This window comes from Lutra lutra, chromosome 1, assembly GCF_902655055.1.
Source record: "Lutra lutra chromosome 1, mLutLut1.2, whole genome shotgun sequence".
NCBI classification, from domain to species: Eukaryota; Metazoa; Chordata; class Mammalia; order Carnivora; family Mustelidae; genus Lutra; species Lutra lutra.
The window spans coordinates 204,300,377-204,323,953 of NC_062278.1; the positions used below are offsets into that span (position 1 = coordinate 204,300,377).

The window sequence follows — 23,577 nt, forward strand, 5'->3', positions numbered from 1 at the left end:
GCAGTGGGCTTTGTCCAGGCAAGAATTCTGAGGACAAAGGACTCAGCCTGGTTCAGCAGGGTGTATAACTGGCCCCTATTTCTGCACTCCTCTCCTGGGAGGACATTGGCTTTGACGTGCCCACAGGGAAAACGCCCCTCCCAGGTTCCAGCCACCTGCTAAGCTATTGGGAGGAGGAGATGGTTCATGTGGGACACGGCTTTCGTGGGGGCTTGGGGCTGCAGCACTCAGAAGGGAGGCATATTGGCTCCCTTCCAGTAGGGTCCCTGCCTGCCAGCCCTGGGCATTGGGCATGGGATCCAGTGGTGCGACATAGAATTCTGAAGTGTAGGTCCGAAGCCTGGTGGCCAGCCTGGCTGCAGAGTCTGGCTCTACCACTCATTTTGCTGAGCTCTCTGTGAGTTCTCTCTCTTCTCTGTGCCTTGATTTCCTCATTTGTTAAATAGGGATGATAGTGCCTGGCTCATTCAGTCACTGTGAGGCTGGGTTACCAGCGCTCAGCACTGCCCAGGCTTGCAGGAAGAACCCAATCAAATCAGTCATTGTTTTTATAACAGGCGTTTGCTTGGTGGTGGTGGGGGAGAACTTCCTCCTCTCTCAGGACTGCTTTCTCTTGGGGGGTGTGGGGGGAAGCCTTCATGAGCCACACCCTTCAGCTAGCTCTGCTCCCTTCCCAGAGGACACCTGGAGGGGATCTCTCAGGTCAGTTGTTCACAAAGCTCCTAACCCTGGGAAGGATGCCCCACTTCTGTAGGAGATGGGGTATGGCTGAGGGGCGCCCCCCTCCCTGCCTCCCCAGCCCTCCCAGGTGCAGCCTGGCTCTAGAGGCCGCCACTATCACCTCTGTTGTGGGGGAAGAAATCTGTTTGGTCGGGGTCAGAGGTGAATGGAATAGCATTCAGCAAGGATGTGCATACACAGGAACACAGAGGCGCGCCACAGACCCCTCCACTTGGCCACCTTCCTGGGCCATAATGTAGGATGAGCAGTAACATCCCGAGAAATCTGTCGCCAAGCTTAACTGAAGGCAGCATCTGGGGGAGAGGGAGGGGACCCAGGGGGCCCGAACGGGGCTGAGTCAGGCTTTGCCCAGTGCCTGTCAGGAAGGTGCAGATGCTGCACAGTGCCAGCCGTGGTCCCTGGTCACATCGTTTCACACCCCACAGACAACTGTAAGCACTATTTTTAACCTTTGTGAAAACACCGCTTTGGAGGACAAGCCGATAGCTGCATTCTCCACAAACCTGTTTCCTGGGCAGAAAAACTGAGGCCTGAAGGGACACAAGCCTGGGGACTAGACCAAAGAGGTTCAGAGCTCACAGCTGGCGGGAGGGAAGAGGGCTGACCCCGCCCCCCACGTCAAAACCTCCAGAAGAGGCTTGTGGTAAGGGGTGGGTCCCCAGACTGCTGCCTAGGCCTGTCTTCTATGGCTGTCGGGCATGACTAGGCCTGGGCTGGTGGTCTAGACAGGTCTCACCCTTCTCTGGCCTATGTTTACCCATCTAAGAAAGGGAGGGTGGGAGTTCTACCCAGTCTAATAAGTTTACATTTCCTATGTGCGTACCCTATGTCCAGTCCTGTGTCCAACTTGTCCACACTGTATACACAGCTATGCCCACTGTATGCCCAGTCCTGCACCAACCATATCTGCACTCCATAACCATCCCTCTGCTCACTGTGTCCCTACTATGCCCCATTTGTATGTAATTGCCACTTGGCAGGCCCTGTGTCCACTGTGGCCTAGCCCTATGCTAAGTGCTCTGCCCCCCCACCCCCTCCCCCAGCCAAGGGGAAGTTGACACAATGTGACAAGATCTAGAACATTCTGATTTGAGGATTCTGAGCAAAGGCCCCACCCCCGCCCCTCTTGCCCCCATAGCCACCTCTGTGGGCTACTGGTTCTAGGCTTCAAGGACATGTGGCTCTGGGGAGGGGGCTCTATGAGGCACAGGCAGAGGAGAGCCATCTGGAGTAGAAAGACTGCCAAGGAGCTGCTGTCCCTGGAGCGGGAGCCAGGGAACATGGGGGAGAAGAGCACGGGCCTGAGCTGAGCCCCTCACCCTCTTCTGTCTCCCAGGACTGAGTGGTAAAGGGGCTTTGATCCCCCAAAGGGTCTTGTGTCACAATCTTGGAACTCATCTCTGGGTCAGGGCTAAAGTCTCAAGCTGCCACATAAGAGAGGAGAAAGAACCAAGTCTGGCATCTGAGGTAGACCAGGAATCCAGGTCTTCCCTGCTTACCTTTCCCTTTTGGCCTCTCCCAGCCACTCCCAGACCCTGCCACAAGGAGCACCACCCTCACCCCACAGCTGGCCTGGGTAGAGAGTTGTTAGTCCCCTGGCTGGCCTAGGGTTGGCAGACTTCACCAGAGTCCCTGGGCATTTCTGTTTCCCAAGGTTCCCTAGGGCAGGCCCCATTCCTCAGGGGGGTGGGGCCCCTGGTTTCCCACACTCTGTCACCCCCCACCAGGTCACTGGGGGCTGTGATGTGTGGGGTTGCCATGACAACGAAGTGGGGGCAGGGCACCTAGGGCATGGAGCAAGACTATGGAAGTCACCAAGAAGGTGGGGGGCCCTGATCCACCGGGCCCCCAAGGCCACCCCTCGGCCAGCAGCCAGCAGCCAGGGGGTGGTCTCAGAAGGTCTGAGGGACCATGGATAAACTCAGGATCTGTGTACTTCAGGCAGGGGTTGTCCTTGTCCCCTGAGGCCATCACTGATAGGACCTGCGGCCCTGCCTCCCAGGCCCATGCCCCTGACCTTGTTCACCAGCTACACCAGGATCCTGCTGACATTGGCTCCCAGTGTGTCTGTGAGAGGGCCTCCCAAGATGCCCCGAGGCCCCCCTCTACTAGCCCGTTTCCAAGCTCCATCGTGGGAACCCCAACGCATCTCATCATGGAGAACAGGACCCTGGCCCTCCCTGTGTGCACACACAGTGACAGCACCAGTGACACGGCCCAGCATGGATTCTGCCGCTTCCGGGTTCAGGCGCAGGTTGCACGGCAGGGCAAAGCTCCCGCTAAAGTCCTGGTAGGCTGGGGCAAAGGCCCCTGTAGCCCTGACCAGGTAGCCCCCTTGGGCAGCAGGAAGAGCAGGTGGCTACCCTATCTCCTTTCAGGGGACGAGGGCTCAGCTGCAGGTCAAGATCCTTTTCTGGCTCCAGGCCAAGGTCAGGGCCAGGACAAGTGTCCATGTCCGGCCCAGACTCCTCCAACTCCAACTCAGGCAAATGCTCTAGCTGTGGCTCCAACTCCAATGCCAGAAGTAGTTGAAACTTACACCTGTATCTCTGGCCACTTGACAGACACCACTATTACAACCAATGGCTTGTCCCAAGACCTCCTTCCCAGCAAGAGTGACAACCAGTGGCCAGTCCTCTTGGAGTCTTCCAAAGTGGTCTCATCCCTCCAGGACAAAGTGGATTTTGGTTTTCAGAAGGAGCCTCCCAACCAAATGCCTCCTCCAAATGAATCCTCAGACCATGTCCAGGAGGTCAAGTCTGCCAGAACACAGGTGTTATCCAACCTGCCTGAGAACCCAGTGGAGAAGCCCCCGGTTTGTACCTCTAGGCCAGGCAGCCCAACACCAGGCTCAGGGCCCCCAGGGACCCCTAAGTCCAGGAGGAATAGCCAGGAGAACTGCAGCTCTGAGCCAGATCAGCAGCCTCTCAACATTTGCAACAATACCTACTCCAATGTGCCCCAGTCTGCCTACCCAGACTCCTGCCACAAGCAGTCATCTGTCCAGTCTCCCGGGGAAGCCAACCAGATTCCCCCCTCCACTGCCCCTACTTGCCAACTCCAGAATGCTGTGGAAGACCGCGTGCTGGTGTTCGATATGGCCACAGGGAGCACCAGGATGGGGCTGCTGTGCTATGACCCCACGGGTTCACGGGCAGTGCTGCTGGGTGTCATGCCCAACCACCCATCTGTCTATGTTCCTGAAAATGTGTTGTCTGCTCCACCATTAGGCATGCCCATCCTTTCCCCTGACAACAATCGCCCCAACTTCTGGTCCACCTCACCCATGCTGTCCAGCCCTGCGCCCTCCAGCCTCTCAGCTGGAAGCTACCGAGAGGTGGCCCTGGTTTCCAAGGAGGGAAGGCTCAACTTGGAGTTGCGGGACTCCCCGGGTACTGAGACACCCATCAGGGTGTTCACCCGGTCCGTTCCACTGGGGACGCCCCTCCAATTCGGTGAGAGGAGATTGAGCCATGTTCACGATCCGGGCTGCTCCAAACCTGATGCAGAAAAAAATGAAACTAGTCATACCATCTGGAAGCTGGACCGCTCCAGGATGCAGGACACCTCCACGGTCCAGCCCAAGAAACTGCAGTGGATGATCTCAGAGCAGCCCGCAGAGCCTGCTCCTCAGGCCCCAACCCAGGAGGTGTCCAGACCTCTGCTTCAGGAGGATATAGGCAAACATGACCAGAAAAAGGTCCTTACCACTCACCCTGACAGCCTTGGGGCTGAGGGTGCTGGGCAGGCCTTCCCCAGCGGTCAGCTGCCTCTAACTGAACAGCATCCCCTTTCGGGACAGCCCCCTCCAATTTGTCAGCCTCCTCCTGCTGAGCAGTGCTCCCTCACCAGGCAGACCCACTTTTCTGGACAGCCACTCCTGGCCAAGCAGCCTCCCTCCCCCAGGCAACTCCCCCTTTCCGGTCAGGTCCCTGTCACTGGAACCTCTCTTGCCAGGCAGATTTCTCTCACTGGGCAGCCTCCCTTTCCCCAAGAACCCCCCATTTCCAAAGAGCCCATCGTCCCAGGAAGGCCCCCCATCACCAGGGAGACTGGCCAGGCCTCCACCTTGTGCCAGGAAGGGGAGCCCTTGAGCTTGCCAGCCCATGTGGGGGTGCTTCAGGTGCCCCTGGCCCCCGAGGAGACCTGTGTCTACATGAGCAGGGACAAGGTCGGCGTCAGAGCTGCTGAAAGCTCCAGCACACATCGGGTGCCATCCTGGCAACCCGGAAGCCCCCCCAGCACCCAGGGGGAGCAGTTTTCCCTGGTCACATTCTCCACACCCGGCACTGGCTACAAGGTCCTGCCCATGGCCATGGTGGGCACCGAGCCGCAGGGTCCCCGGTTCAAGCTGACACCCGAGGACATCTCACACCCATCAGTGCTTCCACACCTTGGCCTGCTCCGTGGGGCCTGCTATGAGCTGGTGCCCACTGCAGGTACTCTGTCAGTGCAGTCCCCGCTGCTCTGCCGTCACTCGCTGGGCCCCTACCAGGACATGGCAGCGGTGGTGATTGACACGGGCACCGGCTTCACCAAGTGCGGACTGGCTGGGGAGGACCACATCCTCAGCGTGGTGCCCTCACGTGTCCAGCTACTGCAGCACCCGGCCCAGGATGAGCCCCGGTACACGGTGCCCGAGAACCAGGAGGCCTCCTATTCGGTGCTGAATCGAGGCGTGGTCTCCGACTGGGATGCCCTGGAGGTGCTGTGGCAGCACCTGTTTTACTGCAGGCTGGGCGTGCGGCCGGAGGAGCTGGCAGTGCTTGTGGCCGACTCGCCCATCTCTCCGCGCACCAACCGAGAGAAGGTGGCTGAGATACTCTTCGAGCGCTTCCACGTGCCGGCCATGCAGACGGTGCACCAGGCCCTGCTGGCGCTCTACGCCTACGGGCGCACCACCGGGCTGGTGCTGGGCAGCGGCCACGGCACGTCCTACGTGGCGCCTATCCTCACTGGGGATCTGGCCCCCCTTGACACCTACCGGCTGGATGTGGCTGGGGCTGACCTCACCGAATATTTGGCTCAGCTGCTGCTGGCGGGGGGCCACTCACCGCCCAAGGTGGGGCTGGTCAACCAGATTAAAGAGGCCTGCTGCTACGTGGCCATGAACATGACAGCTGAGGTGGCCCGCACCCAGACCCAAGCCCGGGTGGACTTCGTGCTTCCAGACAAGCATGTCATCACCCTGGGCTCTGAGCGTTTCTCCTGCCCTGAGGCCCTCTTCCAGCCCAGTCTGCTGGGCCTCAACCAGCCTGGCCTCCCGCAGTTGGCCCTCCTGAGCATCAGCCGGCTGGAGGCCAAGCAGCAGGAGGAGCTGCTGGCCAATGTGGTGCTGGACGGCGGCAGCACCCTGATCAATGGCTTTCCCGAGCGCCTGCGGCAGGAGCTGGGCCCCCGAGCCACTGTGCTGGGCTCTCCCCATCGCGCTGTCGCTGCTTGGCTTGGAGGCTCCATCATGGCGTCCCGGGACTCCTTCCAGAGCCTGTGGCTCAGCCGCCGTGAGTACGAGGAGGAGGGCCCATGGGCCATCTACAAGTACCATCTGTGAGCACATAAAAGTTCTCGTTCTGCTGACTTGGAGCACTGTGGTGTGTTTTAGACACAGGGTGGTGTGGGGAAGGGCAGAGAGGCCGGTTGTGGAGTCAGGGGTGGAGGCTTTCCCTGGAACTCCCAAGGCACACCCTGCCTCCACACGTGGGAACTCCATGGGGCCTAGCAATCCTATCCGTTCCAGAGAACCTCAGAACCCCTCGGCTGGCACTGGCTCTGGTCTAGTCTGACCTTTACTGCACCCCAAGGGCAACCATAGACAGTGGCTGCTGTGGGTTTTGCCCCGTTGCCCTGGCGACAAGTGCAATTACCCTTGATTGCCAGCTGGTTGCCATGGCAATTTCAAACATAATGTAATAACCCACACAGCCTGGAGTGAGTCATGAAGGGGGGGAACAGCCCCCTCCCCTAGCTCCCGAGGAAAAGACTGCTCGGCCTCCTCCATGTTGGGCCCTCTACGGGGGGCTGAGGAGAGCAACGTGGACAACAGCCTAACAGTTCCAAAGATGGCTGGGGACCTGGAGCATTTGTTGCCCCCAAGGGAGGGTACCTGTCAAAGTTTGGGCTTCTTGGGGGAGCTAGCCTGGTAATGCAGGTGCCCCCTAAAATCTGAACTTCAGCTAGAGCTCTATGCTTCTGTGGACCAGTCAGAATATGAGGGTATGGGAGTGCTGGCCTTTGGCACCCTGGGACAGGAAGTCAGGGTCATGGTGGGGTGGCAGAGAAGTCCTGGGTCCTGGGTGGGTGGTATGACGTAAGCTGAGCCTTGAGATCTGGCCGGCTTTGTAGGCCCTGTGGGTAGAGAGGCTCACACTTTATCCTGCCCCTCTGACTGCCTCGCTCTGGTGGGAGCCAGAACTCTCAACCTCGGGATCCCTTCTCTTTCTCAGCCTCCTCCTCCCACCTGCAGGGCGCCTAGGGCACAGGCTTCCTCAGGAGGTCCTCAGAGAGGCTACTGGACAATGCCAATGCCAACTGCGCCTGCTCTTTTTCCAGGCTCTGCCCTATCCTAAAGGACCATGTGTCATTCTTCTGGCCAGGGGGAGTGGTTAGAAGCTGTGGGCCATGACCTGGTCTAGCTCTGAATAGCAGAGGTAGGAATAACGTTCCACATGGGCCCAGTCCATGGCCTAGTAGAGCTGAGAGGATGGCATCCAGCTCGTATGGCTACTTCCTACCCAGAGGGTGGCCGGAGGTCGAATGAAGCGAAGACACCAAAACCCTATCCTGCCTAGGTCTCCCTCCCAGACTGGGGGCTGAGGAACAAGCCAGGTCCCGGTCCCAACCCTGGGTTCTCATCCTTGGGTTCTTCTCTCCACAAAGGGCCAAGACCTGGCTCTCCTCCAAAGAGGAGAGTGAAGGGCTACCCTGGGTGGGGTGGCTGGAAATAGCCCATGATGTAGGGTAGCCTACTGTCAGCCCTTAGGCAGGCCCAGCCTCTTCCCCCATCCTGCTTCCACGCCCTGATTCAGCTTCCACGGTCCTGAGGCTTGTGTCAGGCCAGAAGGGGACCGGAGGCTCCAGGGACCAGGGTCTTCACGGACTGGCAACCGTGTCCATGTGCACGTACAAGCCAGCATGCCTGGGTGCACACAGAATGCAGACACACGTGCCACTGGGCACCACCGCGCACGCACGGTGCTACTGCCATCTCCTCCAGCATGAGAGCGCACGCACGCACACACATAGACACACTCGCACGTGTACACACACACCCCACCACGTGCACTCAGCCACAGGCACATGGAAATTGCACACGACCAAGGAGAGGTGGAGCACTGCCAGCAGCAGGCAGGGCTCTAGCGAACCACCTCTTCCCCTGCCTCTAAAATCCCCCATTCCAGCTTCTTCTCGGCCCAGCCGGTCCGTGCCTAGATAGCCATGACCTTCAGGAAAGATAGAAAATGTATGTCACATGTGCAGGGTTGGCAGGCCAAGGCTCAGCTGCACGATACATCTCAGAAAAACAGTGCTTCGGGGACACTGGGTGGACCACGGGAAGGACTGAGTGCCAGGCCATTCATTCATTCTGCAGACATGAACTGAGCAGACTGAGATGAAACACAGCCTCCGCCTGTCGGGTATTCCTATCCAGTGGTGGGGTCGCTGCTGTGACTGAGACCACCCAGAGCCCAGAGGGCCCCAGAGGTGGCATCCATCTGGTTTGCAAGAGGTGACCCAAAGCCAGGGAAGGATGTGAAGGGCCCCTTGACACTCTTGTCTGGGGAAGATATTGAGGGGTCTGAGTTCAGTGGTCATAACTCAGGCCAGCCTTCCCAGAGTCAGCCCCAACTTCCTCACTTGGAGCAGTCACTCCTGTCAGCAGCCACAGGGAGCCATGCAGGGAAGACTCACTCAACATCCCAGGCTTTGGAGATGACCTCCCTCCCCAGAATGGGGTCAGAAGACTCCCTGGGTAGTTTGGAGTGAGCTGGAAGCCAGCTCCAGGGACCAAGAAGCCTGTCTGGCCTTCAGACATGGGACTCAGGAAGGTCCTCAGCGCCTGTGAGGGGGGAGGGGCAGGCACTGGGCCCCCGTGCCTTCCTAACAAAGGACAGAGAAATGGCTGAGGACGAACTTCCAGGCTTCCTCCTGGCCATTCTCAGCTCTCTCCCATCAGAGGACAGGCCTGGCGGACAACTTGGTGCAATAGTTCTCCTGTAACCCACATCCCAGCCTGGGCTGCTGCTGCTGTTTGTATAAAGCGTTTCAGGGTGATGAAGCTGGAAAGAAAGTAGAATCCACACCATGTCATAGGCGACTTTTATAGGCTGGGAAAATCAGTGCTCCGCAGGGTGAGGCAGACCAGGCTAGCCACCTTGGCTGGGACTTGGGGATGAAAAAGGCTGAAGGGGGCAGGGGGGCGGGGGATAGGAGGTTCTGCTACCGTGGTCTGGAGCCCTCCTTGACCACGTGCACACACACTCACCCCTGTGTTTCCTATTCCTAGCTAGGGAATGCCAGTCTGTAACGCAGCTTGCCCTGGTGACTGCCCACTTTGTTCTTGTAAGTCGGTTCCGCCCTTTGGGTCAGGTTTTGGGAGCTAGGCAGAGCGCTGGTCCCCTGGGGACTACCACCTGCCAAGAGATTCCTGTGCAGCTCCAGGGCTCAGGCTTTTCCCACACCTTCTGCTCCCCGCTCCCTCTCAGGGGCGAAAGAAGGCCCCTCCGGGCCCTGTTGCCCGGTCAGTCCGAGAGCCTGAGGGAGTCTTTGGGAGCCTGGCCGGCGCCGGGCAGGCCATAGCTCCCGGACTCGCTGCCACCCGTCGTCCGCCCGCCTCAGAGTGGGATTCTGGCCTCAGGCTCCGTCAGGGCCGGGGCGGAGCCGGCTGAGGGAGGCCCCGCCCCCCAGCCCGCCCCCGGCCCCGGGTGCGAATCTGGTGCGGGCGAGCGGCGGGAGATGCTGGAGGTTTGCGAGCCGAAGCGGCTGCAGCTGGCGCCGCGTCTGCCCCGCGTGCCCGGAGCGGATTCAGCCCGCCGCCCCCGGAGCCCTCGGCGCCCCACTGAACACGCGATCGCTTCCTCCGTGTGACCGACCGGCGCTGCAGGTGCGGGGCGGGCCGCGCTGGGGGGGCGCCCCCGAACGCACGTTCTGGGGGTCTTGGGGCATTGGGTCTCTGACTCAAGGTTCGGATCCTTCAGCGCGCGGGGGCTCCTCGAGGGCTTGGGGTCCCAGCGGGGGCAGAACACGCGGGATTTGCAAATCCGGGGGTCGGCGTGCGGGGTTAGGTTTAAAGTTCCCAGTCACCTCGGACGGCTCGGGGGTCCCAGGGGAAGCCTCTGAGACTCGGGTCCAGGCGAATCTCCCCTCCTTGCCCTCCCCACCCCCGCCCCCCGTTTCGCTGGGCTACTAATAGTGAAAACCTTAACCCTCAAACATTTTTGGTGCCCCAAGGGGGTAGGGGTCGAGGGCTGAGCCGACCCTCCTGACTCCCGGGGCCGCCTTCAACCCCTCCCAACTGCCCCCGGGTCCCCTTCCTCCCGCTAAGCAGTCACTAATTTCCATGACAACGGAGAGTTCTTTATGGGCGACAACCTGAAGGGGGCTGGGCGGGGCTGCCGCGGGGTGGGGGAGGAGGCTGCAAGCCCCTGGGGCCCAGCAGCCCCCTAGCCGAGACCCTGTTGCCTTGCCTTACCGTTGGGGACAGCGGGGGGCTCCGGACCCCGTCTCAACGCTGCGCGGTGGGGGTAGGGGACGCACATGTTTCAGCTGGGAGGTGCGGGGCTTGGTGCTCACACGTGTGCCTCCCGCATGTGTGTTGCTGTGCCAGCGGGGGCGAGTCAGCAGCGCTGGGGAAGGGGGTCACGGTGGCACCACGGTGGGAGCCGGTCCCCGGGCTGGGGAAGTAGGGGAGTGGACAATGAACAAATGAATTTCTGCCTTCCCCCGCCTGTAGTGCCTGGCAGAGACCCTAGGCTCTCCCAGCCCCCCATAGCTCTGCCAAACTGCTTTTGTCCGCACCCCCTAGACAGAGCCTGCTCTGCCAGGTTTCCTTGTGGGGAGCAGGGCCCTCTATCCTTCACCAGAAGCTTAGTCTGCAGCAGTCCAGCCCCTGTCCTGCTGCTCCACTCTAAAGCCCAGACTCCCGTGCCCCCCAGGACCACCCAGGGAGAACTGGTTCTCCCCCTCCCCCACCTCACCTTCCCAGTGGAGTTTTAGCCACCTGCTGGACCCCAGTTTCCTAAGCTGGGGAACTGGTGTCTCTCCTCCTCTCTGTGTCAGGCTGGGTCCCGGGGGTGGGGCAGAGGTCTCTCTGCCTTTCTTTTACAGCATTTGGTGTGGACCCCCAGGTGCCAAAGGCTGCCTTTCCCATATCTGCTGCTGACGCTCATTGGCTGGCTACCTGGCTACCACTCACTGGCAGATGGTCAGTCCTTGCCTTGGGAGAAGGCTGCAGAGTCCATGATCTCTATCTTGGGAAACTGAGGCAGGGGGTCGGTGCTGTGCAGTTGTTTCTGGGTTGTTTAGGGTGCTGTTTCTGGCTCCCCCAATAGGATCCACTGTTGGAAAGGGGGACGGCTGCAACAGGAAATTAGGCTGAACTGCAAGAGGGGCCCAAGGGACCCAAGGCCTAGGGAGGACAGGGACAAGGGGGGGTGTGGCTGGGGAGTCTAGGCAGGGCTGGGCCAGCTGCGAGGAGGGGCTAGAAAGAGAAGGAGCCAGGTCTCTCAGCTTCATTTCCCCCACCGCACTTGTGCCTTCCTCATGATGGACAGGCCTTACTTAACTAAGCTGCCTGATAACTGGGATAGGGGCTGTAGAATTGTTCTGAGGGGACTGCCACAGCTGACCTCTTCTCTCAGGCTACAGTTGTATGTGCCTCCCACACCAAATCCAGTGCATATCTGAGGCATACGGAAGGGTTCAGTATCAAAGGTCCAGGAATCGTGGGCAGCTCCTGGCCCAGGTGTTCAGAGCACATGGCTGTGGGGGCCTTAGGGCTCTGCTGGGCACCCATGGGCCCCTTCAGAACCCCCTGCCCACCTTCCCCTCCTGTGTCATTGTGCCTGTGTCCTTTTTATTGTCACCTCTTTGCTCCCCTTCCATCACAGTTTCTGCCTTTGTCCCTCTCTGTCCCTGTCCCTCTCTCTTTTCTAAGGTCTCTCAATTCACCCAGCTCCCCTTCCTTGATGGGGCCAGGTCATAGAAACCATGGGGAAGGTGTCAGGCCAGTCTCAGGGAATTCTTGGTTTGGCTAATACCTCTCCCATTCCCCTTCCCTTTGTTTCAAAACTTTCATCACCATAGCAGTCCCTTACTCTGGGGACTTCCCCTTCATTTCCCTCCTCCACTCACAGGGGAAACAGGGACCCCAGTGGATTTTCCTTTAGGGGTTCAAAGACTGGGATCTCAGGTGCCTGGGAGGGGCCAGTTGGCTCTTACCTCTGGCATGCCAAGTTCAAGGCTGAACTTTCTGGACGCAGCACTGGATTGTATGCCCACCACCGAGACTGGAGAGGCCCCCCTCTCCTTACTCCATCATTAGATGGGAGACAGTCAACAGTAGAAACTGCGGACCATGATTTGACTAGCGCCTGTGGCCAGCCAGGGCAGCTCCCCTGCCCCTGTCCCAGGGCAGTGGGCTAGAAACTTGACTCTGCCTCCTGACACCCCAGACCCTGAGGATGAAGTCTCCATTGCCCCCCCCCCCCATCTTTCCAGTGAGACCTCAGCTATGGGCCAGGCAAGGCTTGGGCCTAGGCATGTCCTTTGCAGTAGGAAACCCAGTCCCAGTCCCTGAGAGAGAAGGGCAGGGAAGGGGAGGGGGTACCTGAAGGCTGGTGTTCACAGCTGCCACTAAATTGGGAGGTGTTGCCCACAGTTGTTGGGAGGTAGCTGGAGGCCTCTTGGGCCCCTCCTGGCCTCCCAAAATTTACTCCACGTGGGAGAAGACCAGGGCAACAGGAAACTTGTTTATGGCTCTGAAAGGTGGGGCCTGAGCCACGATGACCCCAGTGAAGGAAGGGACAGGACTCCAATGCAGGACCACAGGACCTCTGGAGCCAGACTTGCTTAAGGCTGCAGTAGGGCCCCTAGGGGACCCTTTATTACCAGGCCACCAACAGGCAGAGGCTCCCTCAGGGTTGCCTGAGGCTCGATTGCCCAAGCCCAGGGGTCAGACCCGAGGAGCAAGCAGTAACTGGGGAGCGCTTGGCCCTCAGGCACCCTTCGAGCCAGCTGGAGGGCACTGGCAGTGCCAGGCTCTGCACTTCCCCCAAGCTCGCTCTGGACAGCCCCCCGTGCACAATGTTTCTCTGCAGAAAATGGAAGGAGCCATGTCTCTAGGGAAACGGGCGCTATGGGATCATTTTAGAGGATTTGCTGTGCCCTCCCATGTCCGAGTGTGGACCCAAGGCACAGTCTGGGTCCTACGTCAATGGGAGGAGAGCTCTTCATTGTTGGGTATCGGGTTCAGACTGTCTGAGCCGTGGGGGTGAGAAAGCAAACCCCTTTCTGCCTGGCCTTCCACTGTTCTTGAAGCTGTCCCTTGACTGCTCCTCCCAGCTTTGGGGCCAGGGCCCCCTTTGTTGCTAGCAGGTGCCAGGGGCTTTGTGCGTCCACCGGCAGCCTCCCAGGCAGCAGCAGTGGGTAGCAGATGGTGGAGTGGGTGAGGATGGAGGGGACCCCTTTTCTCCTTTCTTTGTCCTGGGGCTAGGTTGGGGGTGGAGACAGATGAGTGCATTAGACTGGTGAGCAGAAGCCGTACTGGCTGCAATCAGGGGCCCCATGGTAGGGGGAGAGGCAGATCTGCCCCCTCCCAAGCCATGCGGTTTTTGAGGTTTTAGGACGGGGATCCAGGCTGATGTGACTGTGAGCAGAGGCCTGGATTTCAGTGGTGGGAGACAAGACTGCAAGACCAACCCTGGGCTCTTGTGGGCACAAGTGCATATGCATGGCCGCGGGCAAGATCAGGCATGGGCACAGACAAAACCTCCCCCACCACGCGGCAGAGCAAGGAGCTGGTGGAGCTGGGGTGGGGGGAGGTGGAGCTTGTGGAAGGTATCTCAGAGAAGGGCCGTTTTGAGTCGGGAGCGTCAGGATCATTTTAGAGGATTTGTTGCGCCAACAACCTTATAATGTCAGAAATCACAATGAAAGAGGAAACAGATTAAGCCCTTGTCTGGACACCTAGCTCATGTGGAGGCTGCTTCGCAGGGAGGCCAAGGTGGGCAGGGCTGTTGCCAGGGCCCACGCTCCCTGCCACTGAATGGACACAGCTGAGCTGGCAAGTCACCTGTTGTTGGATTTTAGGTAGTTGCTGATTTTTTTTTTTTTTTTTACGTTATAAATAACTCTGCCGTGACAAATAGGATACTGATGGAGGCTTTGGGGGAAGGGCATTCCTGCCATCGGGAACAGTGTAAGCAAAGCAACAGGGCTGAGACATAGGTCCCTCCCAGCTCCTGCACCCCCCACACCCACCCCCCTACCACCGCAGGCTAAGGTACCACCCTCCCGCCCGGTAAGCGGTCCTTGGATTCCAGCCTGGAAAGGGAATGGCCGTGCCTTAGAGCCATTGAGGGACTGTTATGGACCCCCTCCCCCAGATTGTTAGGGCATAGAGATGGGTGGCCGGCAGTGGTGGGTGGCTGTGCCTCTGCTCTCAGCTGTGAGTGTGGGATTCCAGCCACATGCTCCTCTCCCGCAGACGCAGGAGCTGGGCTGTGACCATGGTGGCAAAGACACGCAGTCGGGGACGATCTTCAAAGCTTCTCTTGTTTGCCTCTGCAGTGCCTCACAAGATGGCTTAAGCCCTGGCTTAAATCACACCGATGAAATGCATTTGCGTTCCCTGAGCCCAAACAACCCAGAGGAGGGAATGATGGAATTTGTTCCTTAATCCTGAAGGCAGATTTGAGGCAAAACTTCCGGGACTGTGACCCCTGGGAAGTGGGTGGCCTCCGCCTAAGAGGAAGCCGGCAAAAGCCAGTGCTGGCCACGGGGCTTGTGCGGGTCCTGGCCTTTGACCCCGGCTGGCAGAGTGGCTGTGACCCAAACTGCTACCTCTGGGGATGGCTTCCTCCCCTCTCCATTTCCTCCTGTAGCTGGGAGTGACTCCAGGTAGAGGAGCTGCTAGGTGGTCAAGGCCACAGGCTGGGCCCAGTGCACAGCCAGCGCTCCTCCGTGGAGAGAATATGCACAGTCAGCAGAGGCCGAGCTGTGTGCAGGCGGCCTTAGTGCAGAGCTGTGCCGTGGCCCCAGAGTCACATTGACTGGGCATTATGGAGGTCCAGACACTGTCACCAGCTTCCCTCCTGAAGTTGACCTCCAGCAAGAACTGCGAGTGCCCTTTCCTTGGGGTGCTGGAGACAGGCTCCCCAGCACCACATGAGAGGATGGGGTAAGCAGCATTGCAGACCCACGGGTTTCGTGCCCAAGGTGCCAGAGTGCCTGCCTTTGTGCCTGGAACACCCACCCCCGGCCAGGGACCTGTGCCCTGGGCCTGACTGGCCAGGTCTCCTGTGAGCCCCAGCACTGAGGCACTGTCAAGCTTGTCTAGCTTTTCCAGACCGTTACTTCTGCATGCCTCCTGGAAGATCCTTCCTCTCTAAGGCCCAGCTCTGATGCCTTTTCTTCCTCAAAACCTTGCCTTACTTCCACCCAAATGGGGGTTCTCTTTCTGAGGAAACTCTCCAAGCACTAAGCCTGAATACAACAATTATTAAATCAGTAAAGGTAATCGTAGTAAAAATTCTTTTTTTTCCCTAAAGATTTTATTTATATGAGAGAGGGAGAGAGAGCATGAGCACAAGGGAGAAAGTAGAAAGCAGTCAGAGGCAGAGGGCAGAGGGAGAAGCAGACACCCTGCTAAGCAGAGAGCCTGACATGGGGCTCGATCCCAGGACCCTAGCTGGGGTCACAACCAGAGCTGAAGGCTGATGCTTAAACAACTGAGCCACCCAGGTGCCCCTGTAGAAAAAATTCTAACAGAAAAGTAATAAAAGATATAAATCTGCCCCTCTAACACCTAATTCCTTGCCCCAGAGAGCACTCTGATTTCCTTAGATGTCTTTCCAGAATTGAGTCTGTGAGTATACACTGGTATATAAACTTTAAAAAATTTATCCAAATAGCAGCACCCTTGACCCATCATTGCGTTCCTTACTTTTCCATTTAACATCTCAAAAAACTGTCCGACCGCAGCACATTTTGCTACTATATTCTTTGTAATAACTACCAAGTATTCTTTCATACAGATGGCCTTAATTTTTTTTTGAAAGATTTTATTTATTCATTAGAGAGAGCACGAGCCGGAGGGGCAAAGGGAGAGGGAGTGAGAATGCCAAGAAGACCACGCTGAGCCCAGAGCCCAACTCGAGGGCTCGATCCCATGACCCTGAGATCATGACTTGAGCCAAAACTTAAAGTTGGACACTTAAGTGACTGAGCCATCCAAGTGCCCCAGGATGGCCATGATTTTTATTAACATTTTAAAATTGTGAAATATGGGGCGCCTGGGTGGCTCAGTTGTTAAGCATCTGCCTTTGGCTCAGGTCATAATCCCAGGCTTCTGGGATCAAGCCCTGCATCAGGCTCCCTTTTCAGCATGGAAGCCTGCTTCTCCCTCCCCCACTCCCCTGCTTGTGTTCCCTCTCTCGCTCTATCTCTTTGTACCAAATAAATAAAAATCCTTTAAAAAAATTGTGAAATATAACAAAAATCTAAAAATGTGCCCCCAACTTGTATGTACATTTCTACAAATTATTATAAAACAGACACCCGTGAAACCACCACTCAGGTTCAGAAACCAGCCCTCCAAAATCTCCCTATGTCCTGACTCAATCCCAATTGCTCTCTTTCCAGAAAGACTTGTGGTACTTACTTCCTAGCTTTTTTTTTTTTTTTTTTTTTTTTAATAGTTTCACCACTGGGCCCTTGGGTGTCTCAGTGGGTTAAGCCTCTGCCTTTGGCTCAGGTGATGATCTCAGGGTCCCGGGATTGAGCCCTGCATGGGCGCTCTGCTGGGCGGGGAGCCTACTTCCTCCTCTCTCTCTGCCTGCCTCTCAGCCTATTTGTGATCTCTTTCTCTCTATCAAATAAATGAATGAAATCTTAAAAAAAAAAAAAAAGTTTCACCAGAATGTTTGTACACAGCTGTACACAGTACAGGTTAGTTCTGCATGTTTTGAACTCTATAAGTGATAGGATCATACCCTGTGTACTCTTTTGTGTCTTTTTCACTCAATGCTATGTTGGCGAGATTCATCGCGTGATCGTGTAGATCTGTAGCTCCTTCATTTCCATTGCTGTTAATATTCCGTTGTGTGACTGTGCCATGTTACGTCCTGCTGCTGGTGGCTCTGAGGCCCGTTCCCAGTTAGGGACAATGACAACTGTTGCCACTATGAGCGCTCCTGTATGAGTGGCCCACTGCTTCAATGTGTGTATTTCTGTAGGGCCTAGATTTTGCAGTGCAAATGCTGGTTCAAGGGGCATGGTCAACTTTATTGGTTTGACCAAACTGTTTGCCAAAGGAGAGACTTGGCCTCCGCCAGCAGCGCTCATGTTCTCCATGTCGTTGCCAACACTTGGTATCTTCAGACTTTCAGAGGTGGCTGTCTGCTTGGCGGGTGGTTATAGCCCCCTTCAGCTGGGTAAGAGCAGAAATGTACAGAAATCATTTGGCGAATGTTTTAGTTGTTGTTGTTGAATGCATACAATACAAAATGATTCCCTGCTATGGCAGCTTAATATGTTTTTCCTAAGTGGGGGCTGCTGTAGCTCAGGCAGCCGAGCCGACTGGTAAGACCCATGACCAGAAAAGTAGGGATGGGTGCCTGACCAGCCTCTAGCCCTTTCTAGTGCAGTCTCTGCCCCTTGCTTGGCCTGAGCCAGGCTGGGGTCTCCCAGGGGCATCCTCTGTGTTTTGGGGAGAAGCTTCCATGTTGTGGTATCACTGAGCCAGCCTCCATCCTGCCTGCAGCTCCGAGCCCGGCAATGCCGTTTGGGTGTGTGACTCTGGGCGACAAGAAGAACTATAACCAGCCGTCAGAGGTGACTGACAGATATGATTTGGGACAGGTCATCAAGACGTGAGTGCTGGGTCTGGTGGTCGAGGATGGGTGGGCAAGGGCTGGTGAGAGGGGAGCAGAGGGCAGCCCACCCTGGGGCCAGAGCTGAGTGGGGTGCTTGCCGGCTGCAGTGAGGAGTTCTGTGAGATCTTCCGGGCCAAGGACAAGACGACAGGCAAGCTGCACACCTGCAAGAAGTTCCAGAAGCGGGACGGCCGCAAGGTGCGGAAGGCAGCCAAGAACGAGATAGGCATCCTCAAGATGTGAGTGTGAGGCTTAGGGGTGGGGGGGCCGTATGAGGTAGCAGAGAAGGGTTCTTAGGGCAGGTGGCCTCAAGTAGTACCAGCCTCTGGCCAGTTTGCCGTGGCCCACAGTGGAGGTAGAGCCTCTCAGGGGTTTACCCAGCCCTAAGAGAGAGGTTGGCCCCCCTCCCTGTCGCCAGGGTGAAGCATCCCAACATCCTACAGCTGGTGGATGTGTTTGTGACCCGCAAGGAGTACTTTATCTTCCTGGAGCTGTGAGTATGGGCCTGGGGTCCCAGGATTCCTCAGTCCCCGGGGCCTTTATCTCCTCTGCCCTCTGCAACCAGGGAAAGTCCCCTTTGCAGACCCTTAGGGTCCTGGGTCCCCGTGCCTTGCCCAGCCAGCTCCCTGGTGTAGGCAGCCTGCCCGAGTACTCCTGCCCCACCCCCGATCGTGCCCACGCCGGGCTCAGGGGCTGGTGTCCCTCAGGGCCACGGGGAGGGAGGTGTTTGACTGGATCCTGGACCAGGGTTACTACTCGGAGCGAGACACGAGCAACGTGGTGCGGCAGGTCCTGGAGGCCGTGGCCTACTTGCACTCACTCAAGATCGTGCACAGGAACCTCAAGGTGAGGCCGGGGACTGGGTGTGACGGCAGACATCCTTGGGGGGCAGGTGGGCAGCACCTTGGGGTCTTTGTCTAGTCTCTGGGGTCCTCACGGAGTCTTTCCCTGCCCACCCCCATGTCATTCCTGCCCGGAGCAGCTGGAGAACCTGGTTTACTACAATCGGCTGAAGAACTCAAAGATCGTCATCAGTGACTTCCACTTGGCTAAGCTAGAGAATGGCCTCATCAAGGAGCCCTGTGGGACTCCTGAGTACCTGGGCAAGCAGGGGGTGGGGCAGGGGCAGGGTGGGAGAATGCCTTCAAGGAGTGGCTCTGGATGGGGCGGGGGGTGGGGCTGAGGAAGTCTCTAGCCCAGGAAGTGGGTGTGAGTGGTCCCAGGCCTCGCCACGCTCGATACTGACCAGCTGGTGGACGCTGTGTTTGCAGCCCCAGAGGTGGTAGGGCGGCAGCGGTATGGACGCCCTGTGGACTGCTGGGCCATTGGAGTCATCATGTACATCCTGTGAGTGAATGGGCAGGCACACAGGCTTTCAGTCAGGCCGGGTGGGGTCCTGTGCCCATGGCCTTCCTGGGTGAACCTGCCCTTTGGCTCTCATGCAGACTTTCAGGGAACCCACCCTTCTATGAGGAGGTAGAGGAAGATGACTATGAGAACCACGACAAGAACCTCTTCCGCAAGATCCTGGCTGGCGACTATGAATTTGACTCTCCATATTGGGATGATATTTCACAGGCGGGTGAGGAGGTGCCCAGCGTGTGGGTAAAGGGAAGGGTTGGTGTGGGGGACCTGCTCTCAGCCTTCTCTGCCGGACTCTGCTCCTACCTCCCAGCCCATTCATCACCCCTAGACAGTGAGACGAGGTGCGCATGCCTAGCCTCTCCCTGGCTTTGTCCCCAGCCAAAGACCTGGTAACAAGGCTGATGGAGGTGGAGCAAGACCAGCGCATCACCGCAGAAGAGGCCATCTCCCATGAGTGGTGAGCAGGGCCCGTGGAGGACAGAAGGAGAGGCCAGGTTTCCCTTGGCCTCTGTCCTCCTTGCATCTTTGAGTAGGGGCTGGGGGTGCCCAGAGCGTGGGCCCAGCCCAGAGGGCCTGTCTGGTAACCTCTGGATCTTAAGAGAAGAGAGCTGGGCAATCTCCATGAAGGCCTCTACCCCCTCAGATCCAGATGCACTTGCACCCTTTCTAGGATTTCTGGCAATGCTGCTTCCGACAAGAACATCAAGGATGGGGTCTGTGCCCAGATTGAAAAGAACTTTGCCAGGGCTAAGTGGAAGGTAAGACTTGGATGACTCCCTTTCCTGGACTGATCCCAAGAGCTCCTTCTGGCACACACAGTGTCTTACTTGTATCACACCCCTGCAGCCACACAAAAGTGTTTCTTCAACCATCGGTTGTGGATGTAGCCACTGTCACTGCCTTAAGTGGGTGTGTGAACAGCTGGGTCCCTGGCCTGCTCCCCTGGGGTAGTCTGAGGCTTTGGCTCAGAAGGGTCTGGCTTTGACTCTTGCCAAGGAACAGATCTGGCTTCTGTAAGCCTCACTCCGGGCCTCTCTCCGCTGTCCTCCTTTCAGAAGGCTGTCCGAGTGACCACCCTCATGAAACGGCTCCGCGCACCAGAGCAGTCCGGCACAGCGACAGCCCAGTCTGCCCCAGCCACAGACACTGCTGCCGCTGGGGCTGCAGGTGGGGTCGCAGCTGCAAGTGGGGCTGCCCCAGCCCTTGGGGGCAGTGCCACCTCAGCCATAGTGGGTGCTGCTGCTCTTGCCGCAAAGAGCGATGATATAGGCCCCGCAGACCGTAGTGCCACCCCAGCCACTGATGGCAGTGTCACTCCAGCCACTGACGGCAGTGTCACCCCAGCCACCGACGGGAGCATCACCCCAGCCACCGATGGGAGCATCACCCCAGCCACTGATAGGAGTGTTACTCCAGCCACTGATGGGAGAGCCACACCAGCCACGGAAGAGAGCACCATGCCCACCACCCAAAGCAGTGTCACACCAGCCACCAAGGCAGCTGCCACCCCTGAGCCGGCTTTGGCCCAGCCGGACAGCACAGCCCCTGGGGGCACAACAGGCCAGGCCCCGCCCTCTAGTAAAGGGGAAGAGGCTGCTGGCTATGCCCAGGAGTCTCGGAGGGAGGAGACCAGCTGAGTGAGCAGGCTGGTGTGGGGCAGGGGGCGGGCAGGAGGGTGGGGGAGTGGATGAGGGGCTTCTCACTGTACATAAGAGTCACTGGCCTGATGCCCTTGCTCCCTCCTGCCCCTGCCTCCCAGTGTGGGGCATGTCTGGGGGCCACGGGAGAGCAGTCTCATCTCCTGTGTGTATGTGCGTGAGTGGTGGGCAGGCCAGAGGCAGGACCGGCCCCAGCCCCTGCATGGATTCCTTGTGGCTTTTCTGTCTTTCGCTAGCTTCACCAGTTTCTGTTCCTTGCGGGATGCTGCTCTAGGGATATTCAGGAGGTCCCTGTTCCCTTTCCCCTTCCCTTTTTGCCTCATGATTTCCCCAGGCAGGCCCTGCAGGTCCCATCCTCTCCCAGGCCCTAAACTTGGGTGGCCTTGCCCTGAGAGCTGGTCCTCCAGCGAGGCCCTGTCAGCGGTCTTAGGCTCCTGCACATGAAGGTATGTGCCTGTGGTATGTGGGCTGCTCTAAGAATGGACACAGGCTGGTAGAGAGAATGTATAAATCTAGGGCAGTATGCTTTAAGACAAGACTGGTCTCATGGTTGGAGGCACTGCTTGGTAGCTTTGGGGGTCCTCAGAAGTGAAAGAGAATGAGTAGGGGGGTAGAAAAGTCCACCATTGTTCCTGGAAATTTCCCACCAATACCCTTGTGCTTCCTGCCCTCCTGGGTTCTGCAGTGGGTTGCCCTGTGCCCTGAGCTTCATAAGCCTGTCAGGGGAAGAAGGAACAGTTCAGGATGTGGAAATGAAAACTGTGAAGGCAGCGTGCAGGCCCAGTACCTAGTGCACTGGCCTAGCTGGGTCCTTACCCTGAGACAGACAGGGAGGGCTGATACCCCTTGGCTCCTCTCTGTTGTTGTCCCTCAGGCTACAGCTATGGTCGTCTCCATCCCAGGGGGCCTGCTGCATGGCAGTGTCCTATAGTCTGATTTGGGGATTTGCCCTTCACAGGGGCAAATTTCTGCTCTCCTAATTCAAAAATAAAAGAGGAACTTCCCCCCCTCCCCCCATGTCTGTGACCCATTTCCCCTTCTGTCAGGGCTTAGAGAGAGAGGCCCAGGTGCCTCTGAGCTATGCTGAGTTGCTTTTCCTGGGATGAGAAAATGGAATAAGGCTCCCCAGTTTCCTGATGGAGGCTCCTGGCAGGTGCCCTTTGTCAGACCCCACCACAGTTTGGGCAGGCAGCCACACTGGTCCTGGCCTTTGCTCGGCACTCCAGTGGCAGTCCTGCCCTCCTCCCTGCATGCCTGTGGGTCTGCTCTGGTGTATGAAGGTCGGTAGGCTAACTGTGTGCCTGCTGAACCTGGCAAATAAATGTCACCCTGCCAAAGCCTCTGGCCATCCTCTTGCCTTTGCTTCCTCTGTCTTATTGGGGAGGGGCCTCTGAAAGGCAATGGGGAGGGAAAAGGCTGGGAGCAGGTTCACAGGTCTGCTAAGTGCCATGAGGATTGCTTAGGCTGAGAGTACAGATCATTCTTTACCACTGTGTGTTCCTTGATTGTGGTGGCGGGTCCTCTGGACTCCAGAAATCCACGTGGATGGTGGCCCCTGACCTGGGCTTGTGCCAATGAAAAATAATCTGGACTGCTGTTCTGACAAGTCCTATTGAACAAGGAGCCCTTGTCTTGACTTGGGCATACAACTGAATCTCACCACGAACCAGCTACCATAGGGAGAGACCTTGCCCATAGCCAAAGTGGGCTTCCTTGGGTTGAGGAGAGGGTGCAGGGTGGGCAGTGCACAAAGGTTCTATGCTGCCCTTTGTGTCGATTCCTCCTCCTTGTGAAGAATGCCTGTCCTTTCCACATAGGCCCAAAGAACTTCGCTCTGGGTCTACTTCAGGTGGAACAAATCAGCTTTAGATCATGGGGCTCTACATAAGGTTTCTTCTGCGGAGGAAGTAGTAACGCTGCTAAAAATTGTTAAGCATGAAAACTTCCAGGAAGATTTGTTCCAGTCCTGACTGGCCCAAGTGAATACACCAGGGATGCTGCTCTTTCTCAGGGAGCACCCCAAAGATAACTTCTCTGATGTGGTAATCAATAAAAGGGTTTGTTAGTCCCTGGTCTATGAAGCATCTGGGCCTTCAAAATTCTAACCCCACTACGGTCCAGAGGCATGCTGATCCTCCTGGGAGCTAAGAGCTGAAGTCAGGGTACTGGCCCTGCCGCCTCCAAACTTAGGGATCATCATGCCTTGCTTGGATAAAGCCAGAGTAAGCTCGGGGTGTCCTGAGGGGTTAGGACCTGTGTGCATCTTTCTAGGACCACTCAGAGCTGAGGGCTGAGAGAATGGGGCGTTCTTTTAGTCTGTGGGAACTATGGGCTTCCGGGCGTATGGCCAGGCATTGCCCGGAGCCCAGGAGACCGCTCTCCATCGGGACAACTGTCCCATTTCCCTATGGCTTCGGTCTTCTCGACTCTCCCGAGGTGCAGAGAAGCCTGCCCTAATAGAACAGGGCTGAGGAGCCCGTGCCGGGCGCGCTTCGCACCAGATCTGGCTTCGGACCATAATGTCTTATCTTGCCCCACAAAGGGGCCAGCCGGCGGCATAGCTACTGCGGGTACCTGCCGAATCCTTCCGGGAGCTACTGGAGAGATACCACTGACAGATCAGTCTCGCGCTCAGCCCCAGGAATCTCTTCGGTCGTTAAGCCCCGCCCCCATGGCTCGTCCAATCCAGACCCAGCTCCCGGGCTCCGCCTCCACGTACCTTA

General features: G+C 57.6%; 2 protein-coding genes across 2 annotated transcripts; both read left to right on the forward strand.

Moving 5' to 3' along the window:
• The first annotated feature begins 1,859 nt into the window (after nt 1-1,859).
• Nucleotides 1,860-6,312, forward strand: LOC125090373 (uncharacterized). The gene has a single exon (XM_047713028.1). It carries the CDS (start codon nt 2,546-2,548, stop codon nt 6,290-6,292), a length of 3,747 nt encoding a protein of 1,248 aa, XP_047568984.1. The 5' UTR covers nt 1,860-2,545; the 3' UTR covers nt 6,293-6,312.
• Nucleotides 6,313-9,411: 3,099 nt separating this feature from the next.
• CAMKV (CaM kinase like vesicle associated) lies at nt 9,412-22,204 on the forward strand. Its single transcript, XM_047693699.1, has 11 exons — nt 9,412-9,841; nt 17,720-17,828; nt 17,939-18,070; nt 18,250-18,324; nt 18,539-18,677; nt 18,814-18,934; nt 19,103-19,178; nt 19,277-19,413; nt 19,575-19,653; nt 19,867-19,954; nt 20,252-22,204. Exons 2-11 carry the CDS (start codon nt 17,734-17,736, stop codon nt 20,831-20,833), a joined length of 1,524 nt encoding a protein of 507 aa, XP_047549655.1. The 5' UTR covers nt 9,412-9,841; nt 17,720-17,733; the 3' UTR covers nt 20,834-22,204.
• Nucleotides 22,205-23,577: the final 1,373 nt, after the last annotated feature.